This window comes from Phocoena phocoena, chromosome 18 (assembly GCF_963924675.1).
Source record: "Phocoena phocoena chromosome 18, mPhoPho1.1, whole genome shotgun sequence".
Classification (NCBI taxonomy): Eukaryota; Metazoa; Chordata; class Mammalia; order Artiodactyla; family Phocoenidae; genus Phocoena; species Phocoena phocoena.
This window is the reverse complement of record NC_089236.1, coordinates 13,815,377-13,828,397: the sequence shown is the minus strand read 5'-3', so window position 1 is coordinate 13,828,397 and position 13,021 is coordinate 13,815,377. Positions and strand designations below refer to the sequence as shown.

The 13,021-nt window shown below is 38.1% G+C and overlaps 1 protein-coding gene across 1 annotated transcript in view; it reads right to left on the bottom strand.

The window, feature by feature from the left end:
• FREM2 (FRAS1 related extracellular matrix 2) overlaps positions 1–13,021 on the bottom strand; it is a 157,583-nt gene that overhangs the window by 137,745 nt on the left and 6,817 nt on the right. Inside the window, exon 2 of the mRNA XM_065896045.1 lies at positions 2,483–2,572. Within this exon, the coding sequence (XP_065752117.1) occupies positions 2,483–2,572 (90 nt within the window). The remainder of the gene's footprint in view (positions 1–2,482; positions 2,573–13,021) is intronic.

Here is a 13,021-nt window from a genome sequence, read left to right as displayed (position 1 = left end):
ACAAATGCATCTTCATAAACATGTCATCTAGTTCATGAAATTTACATTGCTACATTTGAAGATTTTGAAAATAAATGTTAATATTACAGTCTATAAAATAGGTCTTTTCTAGAGTATATTTTGATGAAATTACTGACTGTATTACTAGAAGATATAATAGCTAGGTCAGAAAAAATTAATAATTCTTAGTATAATATTTTTGTAGAGAGGAAGAATATCTTTATTTCTTCTTTTATCACAAATATTGCAAACATTTTTTTTTTACTTCTGTTTAGCAAAATACCTCACACTTCCCAGGGAGGAGAATTTCATTCAAGATACTCTGTAAGTTTAAATAGTATTGCACTTCTCATTGATATATTAGAATATGTTACAAGAGACAATGCAAAAATCCTAAAAAAATAAGTATCAGATTGAAACTATTTTGAAATACATATATGACTTTTTATTTTATAATCTTGCAGGTCTCCGTATTTATTCTGTCAAAGGGAAGTTTTCTTGCATCAGGGAAATTAACATAAATTCTGTTCCACAGAGAGTTGCGAGAATCTGCCTGAGCCCCGTAAGTAACGCTAAGTCAGTGGGAGGAGAAGAGTAAAGGACAATATCTCTGGAATTCTCTCTCACATGAAACTCTAGCTCTGAAAAAGCTCCCAAAATGATTTAGTTCCTATTTCCATAAACACAATCTTTAGAGGCTCAGCCACTTTTTCAGCAAATCCAAAAATAAACCCAGTCTCTTCAACTAGTCACTCCTCACTTAATATTTTGAAATATGATACAGTATAGTGTTTTCCAAAGTTTGAATACAGACCAAAATTTTAAAGTAATTGCTACCATTCCATTCAGCTAAGGAAAGAAAAGTGCATAATAATACAGCATATATATCTATAAAAAGAAAGAAAAAGCAAAATGTATTAAAAAGTATAGGCTGTAATGTCTTGGAATTGTAGTCATTGGATTTCAAACATTTTTGGGGAATTTTAAAGAAAATCATACTTTTGCTATTGAGGTTTATTCAGTCACTCGGAAAGATATACATGGTGTTTGGAAACAAAGATTTAGTCCTTACATTATATATATATATATATATATATATATATATATATATATATATATACACACACACACATATATATAAAATATATATATATATACACATATATATAAAATATATATGTATATATATAAGACATTTGAATTATTTCAGAGTCTCACTCTAAAGTTTACTCGCAGTAGTATTTCCCATTTGGGCAACAAGATTCAACAAGCAGATTATTTTCTGATAAGTTGATTTCCTTCTCAGAACTTGGTTTCATACTAAGATTCATTTATCAATATGTAGAATACTAAAGTATGATTTGGTTGCTAAAAAAGTAAAGGCATTAAACTTATTAAATTTAGTTGAACCCAAGTTAACACACTTTTTTCTTTTTCTTCTCTGTCACACACCCAGCAGATGTCATTTTTCAGAGCTGTGATCCTGTTACATCCAACGACATTTTAAATAAGTGCTATTTAATGCTTCAAAAAAATAGGAAGGGTAAGCATGGAATCTTTCTGAGATAGATGACAGAAGACTGTGCGTTTTTATAAAGCATCGTAAGGGAACAGGTGACTGAATCATTTCTCCCTCTCTCTTCTCTCGCACACAGGACCCCTCATTTCCTGTGTCCTGTTCACACATTCTTCCTGAGGTTCTTTTCCTTCTCCTGACAGCAAGTGAGAACACAATCATCCTTATGATCAATCTAGAAGTGGCCAGCTCTCCTCCTAGGCTGCAGGTGGGGGAAGGGAGCTGAAGAGTGTGAGAGGCAGTCAGGGCTCTGGGGGAGCGATGACAATAAATTACCGAGGTGACTTAGATCCCAGATCATAGTCTATTCTCTGCAGTATTCAGACTTCATCAAGGAAAAGCTGAGCTAGACCAAGTCACAAAAGGCCCCAAACTAAGAAAACTAAGAAAATCATTAGACATACTGAGCTTGATACACATTTATTTAGCACTGATTTCTTGGTGAAGGCGACATATGATCCACCAGCATTAGTCCACATAGCACCCAAGAAAATTAGAAAAAGGCACCCCCTTTGGGCAGACACACCTAGGTAGAACACATGGTTTGCAAGTGGGGCTGGGCTGGTCCCAACATCCTCTGGTAACCTCAAGCAGACAGCTTTATGCAGAGTATAATCTGAACAACTGGACATGGGGATCCTATTTACATAGATCTTTCTCTTTAGTGCTTTACAAATCATAAGACAAGAATAATATAACTAGAACATGTATTTACAATCATTGCAGAGTAGTATTGTGTCAGACTTAGAATGTAAGATTTTCATGAGCGAAAACCAACTTCACTCAGTACAAACTCAGGTGAACATAAACTGATACTTGATACCGATTCCCTGTAATAAAGTAGTCAAAGAGCAACGAATAAAAGTCACTCTCCTTGTTTATAGTAACAGGAGAGTGAATACTTACCACCATCTTCAACTGTAAAATGGAATATGTCACTTGTGGCATTAGCCCCTTCTCTCAAGACGTAGCATATTTTCATATCATCAATGTCAGCTAGAAAATAACCAAATAAGAAGATGATTAATTACTAGGGCAAAACTGGTGACTCATCATTTATGGTAAATCCTATTGGCTATTACTTTTCTGAGCCATGTTTAGATCTCCTTCTTCTCCTAAGGGGAAGAGTGCTATCCTATTTCTCATATCTCTAAGCCCCTTGATTTCAGCTGTCCCTTGGAAATCTGATCCCTTACACAGATAGAATGCAAGAGCTAGGTTATAATAATAGCAAGGTGTTGCCCTTCCCAATGGTCGCGTGTTCATGCACCAAAGGAGTGACTATCTAAATACGGAATGTCAGACTCCATGACAGGTGGAAAGGGAGATATTTTGAGGCATGGCAGATTTCCTGGCACTACTGAAATCACACCCTTTGCCTCCCTGTAGGACTGGCCCTAAGAGGAAAGAGATTCCTCGGCTCTACCTCAGGCTAACTTTTCTTACCTCTCGTGGTATAGCAGGCTGTTTTTAAGCTCTCCAAATTTTTGAAAGGAAAAATGAAGAAAATCTTTTTTAAAAAAATCCCACGGATTGAAATTACTATCATGACCCAATGCCAAAGAGAACTTAGGAAACATCGGGTGAAAGCTGAAACCTTTATTCAGAGTGAAAAGTTATTCTGCCTCGGAAAGGCTTTTTCTAATGCTTTCTATTCTAGCTATCAAATTCACTATAGTTTGTTTTCAGTGTTGACTAAAATACAATTTGAAAATTTATTCATCCATTTTATCAGTTTTTCTCCTTAATAATGCCACACAGACAACATAATAAAACAAACATCATTTTGTTCAGTGATACTCACAGTAGACCTCTATTGGATCTGGGCCAAGCAGCAAGTAGTTATTTCCAAGGTTACATAAAACCAAGATCATAGCTAAAAATTGCTTCAACAATAGTATATGATATTTATTTGTCTCGTGTATGTTCTATGGTTTATTCATCTCCTAAGATCTCTCATAAGTTCATGCTATGGAGTTTAAAGGCATTACATATAAGAAAATGATTTTATGGAGGGCTTCCGGGAAGATGGCGGTAGAGCAAGACGCGGAGATCACCTTCCTCCCCACAGATACACCACAAATACATCTACACGTGGAACAACTCCTACAGAACACCTACTGAACGCTCGCAGAAGACCTCAGACCTCCCAAAAGGCAAGAAACTCCCCATGTACCTGGGTAGGGCAAAAGAAAAAAGAAAAAACAGAGACAAAAGAATAAGGACGGGACCTGCACCAGTGAGAGGGAGCTGTGAAGGAGGAAAAGCATCCAGACACTAGGAAGCCCCTTCGCGAGCAGAGACTGCGGGTGGCGGAGGGGGTAAGCTTCGGAGCCGCGGAGGAGAGCACAGCCACAGGGATGCGGAGGGCAAAGTGGAGAGATTCCCGCACAGAGGATCAGGGCCGACCGGCACTCACCAGCCCGAGAGGCTTCTCTGCTCCCCCGCCGGGGCGGGCGGGCCTGGGAGCTGAGGCTCAGCTTCAGTCGGAGCGCAGGGAGAGGACTGGGGTTGGCGGCGTGAACAGAGCCTGAAGGGGGTTAGTGCACCACGGCTAGCCGGGAGGGAGTCCGGGAAAAGGTCTGGAGCTACCGAAGAGGCAAGAGACTTTTTCTTCCCTCTTTGTTTCCTGGTGCGCGAGGGGAGGGGATTAAGAGTGCTGCTTAAAGGAGCTCCAGAGACGGGCGCGAGCCGCGGCTAAAAGCGCGGAACCCAGAGACGGGCATGAGACGCTAAGGCTGCTGCTGCCGCCACCAAGAAGCCTGTGTGCGAGCACAGGTCACTATCCACACCCCCCTGCCGGGGTGCCTGTGCAGCCCGCCACTGCCAGGGTCCCGGGATCCAGGGACAACTTCCCCGGGAGAATGCACGGCGCGCCTGAGGCTGGTGCAACGTCACGCCGGCCTCTGCCGACGCAGGCCCGCCCCGCACTCCGTGCTCCTCCCTCCCCGCGGCCTGAGTGAGCTGGAGACCCGAATCAGCTGCTCCTTTAACCCCATCCTGTCTGAGCAAAGAACAGATGCCCTCCAGCGACCTACACGCAGAGGCGGGGCTGAGCCCCGGGAGCTGTGAGAACAAAGAAGAGAAAGGGAAATCCCTCCCAGCAGCCTCAGGAGCAGCGGATTAAATCTCCACAATCAACTTGATGTACTCTGCATCTGTGGAATACATGAATAGCCAACGAATCATACCAAATTGAGGAGGTGGATTTTGAGAACAAGATTTATGATTCTTTCCCCTTTTCCTCTTTTTGTGAGTGTGTATGTGTATGCTTCTGTGTGAGATTTTGTCTGTATAGCTTTGCTTCCACCATTTGTCCTAGGGTTCTATCCGTCCGTTTTTTGTTTGTTTTTTTAATTCTTTTTCTCTTAATAATAATTATTTTTTTATTTTAATAACTTTATTATATTTTATCTTTATTTTATTTTACTTTATCTCCTTTCTTTTTTTCCTTCCTTCCTTCCTCCCTCCCTCCCTCCCTCCCTTCTCTCTTTCTTTCTTTCTTTCTACTTCTACTAATTCTTTCTTTCTACTTTTTCTCCCTTTTATTCTGAGCCATGTGGATGAAAGGCTCTTGGTGCTGCAGCCAGGAGTCAGTGCTGTGCCTCTGAGGTGGGAGAGCCAACTTCAGGACACTGGTCCACAAGAGACCTCCCAGCTCCACATAATATCAAACTGTGAAAATCTCCCAGAGATCTCCATCTCAACACCAGCACCCAGCTTCACGCAATGACAAGCAAGCTACAGTGCTGGACACCCTATGCCAAACAACTAGCAAGACAGGAACACAACCCCACCCATTAGCAGAGAGGCTGCCTAAAATCATAATAAGTCCACAGACACCCCAAAACACACCACAAGACGTGGACCTGCCCACCAGAAAGACAAGATCCAGCCTCATCCACCAGAACAGAGGCACTAGTCCCCTTCACCAGGAAGCCTACACAACCCACTGAACCAACCTTAGCCACTGGGGACAGACACCAAAAACAAAGGGAACTATGAACATGCAGCCTGCAAAAAGGAGACCCCAAACACAGTAAGATAAGCAAAATGAGAAGACAGAGAAACACAGCAGATGAAGGAGCAAGATAAAAACCCACCAGACCTAACAAATGAAGAGGAAATAGGCAGTCTACCTGAAAAAGAATTCAGAATAATGATAGTAAAGATGATCCAAAATCTTGGAAATAGAATAGACAGAATGCAAGAAACATTTAACAAGGACCTAGACGAATTAAAGATGAAACAAACAATGATGAACAACACAACAAATGAAATTAAAAATACTCTAGATGGGATCAATAGCAGAATAACTGAGGCAGAAGAATGGATAAGTGACCTGGAAGATAAAATATTGGAAATAACTACTGCAGAGCAGAATAAAGAAAAAAGAAGGAAAAGAACTGAGGACAGTCTCAGAGACCTCTGGGACAACATTCAACGCACCAACATTCGAATTATAGGGGTTCCAGAAGAAGAAGAGAAAAAGAAAGGGACTGAGAAAATATTTGAAGAGATTATAGTTGAAAACTTCCCTAATATGGGAAAGGAAATAGTTAATCAAGTCCAGGAAGCACAGAGAGTCCCATACAGGATAAATCCAAGGAGAAATATGCCAAGACACATATTAATCAAACTGTCAAAAATTAAATACAAAGAAAACATATTAAAAGCAGCAAGGGAAAAACAACAAATAACACACAAGGGAATCCCCATAAGTTTAACAGCTGATCTTTCAGCAGAAACTCTGCAAGCCAGAAGGGACTGTCAGGACATATTTAAAGTGATGAAGGAGAAAAACCTGCAACCAAGATTACTCTACCCAGCAAGGATCTCATTCAGATTTGATGGAGAAATTAAAACCTTTACAGACAAGCAAAAGCTGAGAGAGTTCAGCACCACCAACCCAGCTTTACATCAACTGCTAAAGGAACTTCTCTAGGCAAGAAACACAAGAGAAGGAAAAGACCTACAATAACGAACCCAAAACAATTAAGAAAATGGGAATAGGAACATACATATCGATAATTACCTTAAATGTAAATGGACTAAATGCTCCCACCAAAAGACACAGATTGGCTGAATGGATCCAAAAACAAGACCCATATATTTGCTGTCTACAAGAGACCCACTTCAGACCTAGAGACACATACAGACTGAAAGTGAGGGGATGGAAAAAGATATTCCATGCAAATGGAAACCAAAAGAAAGCTGGAGTAGCAATTCTCAAATCAGACAAAATGGACTTTAAAATAAAGACTATTAGAAGACACAGAGAAGGACACTACATAATGATCAAGGGATCGATCCAAGAAGAAGATATAACAATTGTAAATATTTATGCACCCAACATAGGAGCACCTCAATACATAAGGCAAATACTAACAGCCATAAAAGGGGAAATTGACAGTAACACATTCATAGTAGGGTACTTTAACACCCCACTTTCACCAATGGACAGATCATCCAAAATGAAAATAAATAAGGAGACAAAAGCTTTAAATGATATATTAAACAAGATGGACTTAATTGATATTTATAGGACATTCCATCCAAAAACAACAGAATACACATTTTTCTCAAGTGCTCATGGAACATTCTCCAGGATAGATCATATCTTGGGTCACAAATCAAGCTTGGTAAATTTAAGAAAATTGAAATTGTATCAAGTATCTTTTCCGACCACAACACTATGAGACTAGATATCAATTACAGGAAAAGACCTGTAAAAAATACAAACACATGGAGGCTAAACAATACACTACTTAATAACAAAGTGATCACTGAAGAAATCAAAGAGGAAATTAAAAAATACCTAGAAACAAATGACAATGGAGACACGACGACCCAAAATCTATGGGATGTAGCAAAAGCAGTTCTAAGAGAGAAGTTTGTAGCAATACAATCCTACCTTAAGAAACAGGAAACATCTCAAATAAACAACCTAACCTTGCACCTAAAGCAATTAGAGAAAGAGGAACAAAAAAACCCCAAAGTTAGCAGAAGGAAAGAAATCATAAAAATCAGATCAGAAATAAATGAAAAAGAAATGAAGGAAACAATAGCAAAGATCAATAAAACTAAAAGCTGGTTCTTTGAGAAGATAAACAAAATGGATAAACCATTAGCCAGACTCATCAAGAAAAAAAGGGAGAAGACTCAAATCAATAGAATTAGAAATGAAAAAGGAGAAGTAACAACTGACACTGCAGAAATACAAAAGATCATGAGAGATTACTACAAGCACCTCTATGCCAATAAAAAGGACAACCTGGAAAAAATGGACAAATTCTTAGAAATGCACAACCTGCCAAGACTGAATCAGGAAGAAATAGAAAATAGGAATAGACCAATCACAAGCACTGAAATTGAAACTGTGATTACAAATCTTCCAACAAACAAAAGCCCAGGACCAGATGGCTTCACAGGCGAATTCTATCAAACATTTAGAGAAGAGCTAACACCTATCCTTCTCAAACTCTTCCAAAATACAGCAGAGGGAGGAACACTCCCAAACTCATTCTACGAGGCCACCATCACCCTGATATCAAAACCAGACAAGGATGTCACAAAGAAAGAAAACTACAGGCCAATATCACTGATGAACATAGATGTAAAAATCCTCAACAAAATACTAGCAAACAGAATCCAACAGCACATTAAATGGATCATACACCATGATCAAGTGGGGTTTATTCCAGGAATGCAAGGATTCTTCAATATACGCAAATCAATCAACATGATACACCATATTAAGAAACTGAAGGAGAAAAACCATATGATCATCTCAATAGATCCAGAGAAAGCTTTCAACAAAATTCAACACCGATTTATGATTTTAAAAAACCCTCCAGAAAGCAGGCATAGAGGGAACTTTCCTCAACATAATAAAGGCCATATATGACAAACCCACGGCCAACATTGTCCTCAATGGTGAAAAACTGAAAGCATTTCCACTAAGATCAGGAACAAGACAAGGTTGCCCACTCTCACCACTCTTATTCAACATAGTTTTGGAAGTTTTAGCCACAGCAATCAGAGAAGAAAAGGAAATAAAAGGAATCCAAATCAGAAAAGAAAAAGTAAAGCTATCACTGTTTGCAGATGACATGATACTATACATAGAGAATCCTAAAGATGCTACCAGAAAACTACTAGAGCTAATCAATGAATTTGGTAAAGTAGCAGGATACAAAATTAGTGCACAGAAATCTCTGGCATTCCTATACACTAATGATGAAAAATCTGAAAGTGAAATCAAGAAAACACTCCCATTTACCATTGCAACAAAAAGAATAAAATATCTAGGAATAAACCTACCTAAGGAGACAAAAGACCTGTATGCAGAAAATTATAAGACACTGGTGAAAGAAATTAAAGATGATACAAATAGATGGAGAGATATACCATGTTCCTGGATTGGAAGAATCAACATTGTGAAAATGACTCTACTACCCAAAGCAATCTACACATTCAGTGCAATCCCTATCAAACTACTACTGGCATTTTTCACAGAACTAGAACAAAAACGTTCACAATTTGTATGGAAACACAAAGGAACCCGAATAGCCAAAGCAATCTTGAGAACGAAAAATGGAGCTGGAGGAATCAGGCTCCCTGACTTCAGACTATACTACAAAGCTACAGTAATCAAGACAGTATGGTACTGGCACAAAAACAGAAATATAGATCAATGGAACAGAATACAAAGCCCAGAGATAAACCCACGCACATATGGTCACCTTATCTTTGATAAAGGAGGCAGGAATGTACAGTGGAGAAAGGACAGCCTCTTCAATAAGTGGTGCTGGGAAAACTGGACAGGTACATGTAAAAGTATGAGATTAGATCACTCCCTAACACCATACACAAAAATAAGCTCAAAATGGATTAAAGACCTAAATGTAAGGCCAGAAACTATCAAACTCTTAGAGGAAAACATAGGCAGAACACTCTATGACATAAATCACAGCAAGATCCTTTTTGACCCACCTCCTAGAGAAATGGAAATAAAAACAAAAATAAACAAATGGGACCTAATGAAACTTAAAAGCTTTTGCACAGCAAAGGAAACCATAAACAAGACGAAAAGACAACCCTCAGAATGGGAGAACATATTTGCAAATGAAGCAACTGACAAAGGATTAATCTCCAAAATTTATAAGCAGCTCATGCAGCTCAATAACAAAAAACCAAAAAACCCAATCCAAAAATGGGCAGAAGACCTAAATAGACATTTCTCCAAAGAAGATATACAGACTGCCAACAAACACATGAAAGAATGCTCAACATCATTAATCATTAGAGAAATGCAAATCAAAACTACAATGAGATATCATCTCACACCAGTCAGAATGGCCATCATCAAAAAATCTAGAAACAATAAATGCTGGAGAGGGTGTGGAAAAAAGGGAACCCTTTTGCAGTGCTGGTGGGAATGTAAATTGATACAGCCACTGCAAATAAAATTACCATATGACCCAGCAATCCCACTACTGGGCATATACCTTGAGAAAACCATAATTCAAAAAGAGTCATATACCAAAATGTTCATTGCAGCTCTATTTACAATAGCCCGGAGATGGAAACAACCTAAGTGTCCATCATCGGATGAATGGATAAAGATGTGGCACATATATACAATGGAATATCACGCAGCCATAAGAAGAAACGAAATTGAGCTATTTGTAATGAGGTGGATAGACCTAGAGTCTGTCATACAGAGTGAAGTAAGTCAGAAAGAGAAAGACAAATACCGTATGCTAACACATATATGTGGAATTTAAGAAAAAAAATGTCATGAAGAAGCTAGGGGTAAGACAGGAATAAAGACACAGACCTACTAGAGAATGGACTTGAGGATATGCGGAGGGGGAAGGGTAAGCTGTGACAAAGCAAGAGAGAGGCATGGACATATATACACTGCGAAACATAAGGTAGATAGCTAGTGGGAAGCAGACGCATAGCACAGGGCGATCAGCTCGGTGCTTTGTGACCGCCTGGAGGGGTGGGATAGGGAGGGTGGGAGGGAGGGAGACGCAAGAGGGAAGAGATATGGGAACATATGTATATGTATAACTGATTCACTTTGTTATAAAGCAGAAACTAACACACCATTGTAAAGCAATTATACTCCAATAAAGATGTAAAAAAAAAAAAGAAAATGATTTTATGAAAGAATAGTATCAAGTGATGCAAAGTATTAGAATCAACAAATTACTCCATGAATTTCCATAGCTCCGCTTTACAGATGTGAAACATATGATCTACCTTGGCTCACACAGTTTTGGAAGGTGACTTGCTTACAATCAGACATTTGAGGAGGGGAAAATCTGATTTAATAGTTAATAGTACCTTCTTGTTAATAGAGATACGTAAAGGTGAAGCAAGTTCAAGATGTGTTGTTCTCCCTTAGCATTTGTTTTCTAACTCTACTGTAATCTCCCCAAATTCTGCCTCTTTCTGCATGGCTGCCTCTTGTAGAAGATTAAAAATTTCTTTTTCCAATCTGTTTTTTGTTTCCACAGTCCTTTGCTCAGGATCTTACATTCAGTAAAGGCTCAAATATTTGTTAATCTAAAATGAAAGAGCCCGGAGGTCTGGTGGTCCACACCTGCATCTCTCCCTTCGAATGGATGATGTCTCTCTGGGGGTAATGAAGCCCCCTGCACTGCTCTTTACCTGTTTTCTCTTACAACTCTTAACTTTTACAACCTTTAAATTATCGGTTTAGGAATGAAGTGAACTCTGCTCTGACTATAGGTCCTTAGCATAAAGACAACATCCTCCGGTCATGTGGGGAAGATCTTTGTCCAATGTTCCCATTTCTTCTTTAATTCTATAAGAAAATCTAAAGGCTCCACTATAGGAAAAACAACAACAACAATACCCAATCCCTGTCTCAATGTTTTCTAAGCAGAAACTATCATACGTGGGAGACAGTTTCATTGAAATAAAATACCTCTTCAAGACTGATTTTTAAGAACTTTTCTTTTTTAAAGTAATGAGAACATGAATTCAATTATAAGACATTCAGGTGTCAAATTTTCTCTTCAAGTTAGGCCTAGGCTATTGATTAGATGAAACAAACTACAACCCTTTTCATAATTCTGTTAATAATGCATTGTTCGAAAGGGGGGCTTTTAAAAAATCTCAAGTGAGTAAAGACTTTGATCATAACACTGTTATTCTACAGGTACCTCTAAAAATAACAAAACACACTATAAATATACATAGAAACACTTGCTTCTTAAGGCACAGAAGTATTAGGAAGATAAAAACCTCAGCCAAAATGTTATTTTCTTTCAGTAAACATCTAACAATTAACTAGATTTTCTTCTCATTGTTAAACATGCATCGAATTTATTTCAGCTTATCTACATAATCATTCCATGTTTTATTTTTTTTTTAATTCTAAATTTATTAACATTCCTGGTAGTCACACCCTGGCTACCTTTGGGAAATTTCTGAAATTGATTTCTAAATTATGTCCCACAAGATATTATTATGTATCTATTGTAGAGAAAAAAATCCAGGTACTTGAGACAAGTGATTTAGATGTGGGGTGGAGAGAGCAGGGAAGGGCACCTTGAGAAAGAGCAGAATTTGAAATAACTAAATAATTTCCTTAACTTGTCTAATTCTACCTTGTTTACTTTTCCTAATAGTGAAATTTAATAAGTTTTAGAAATATTTTTTTTTTCTCCTAGGGACCATTTAGTCAATTTATTTGGCAATAGACTTTCCAAGCCATATGTGCTAAGTGGACTTAATTCAGTGCATGGAAAATCCATCAAAATATAGTTCATCTCATCCCTTCAAGATAAAACAAAAACAAAGAAAAAGACAGTACAGTCCTCGCTTTACTCACTGCTTTTAGTTTCTCTACTGTAAGAGCAGCCTTGGTAGCTCTATAATGGAGGTGTCTCCATTTTGACTCACTTATCTAATCTCCATAAATAACTCCTATGAACCAAACTCCAGCCTCAACTTGTTGTAATGAGTCCTGTGTGATTAAATACCAACAATTTTCCTAGTCGACATTTGGGTTCTTATTGGAACGTGATGATTTCTTTTAAAATGTAACCTTAAAATTTTATCTTCACTTTTTATAATAAACTCATAGCTACTCTATATTTACAAGTGACTATAAAAAGTAATCATGGTGACGTCAAGTCAGTGACAGATACGGCAACAGCCTGTAATGAAATAGCAGAATTTTATGGCTCAATATTTAGGAAATAATATTCCAATACTTTGAGCTGTTGGACTTGGTCCATAGAATTTAAATTAAATCATTTGCTTATTTTCCTTCTTTTTTAAAAAAAAAAATCTCTAAAATCAGGTTATATTTTCTCATCAGAGGAGTCGTTTGAAGTAACATTTTCAATCCTGTAAAGAATATCCTTTCCATATTCCTTTCATCCGCTTTACTTTCCATGA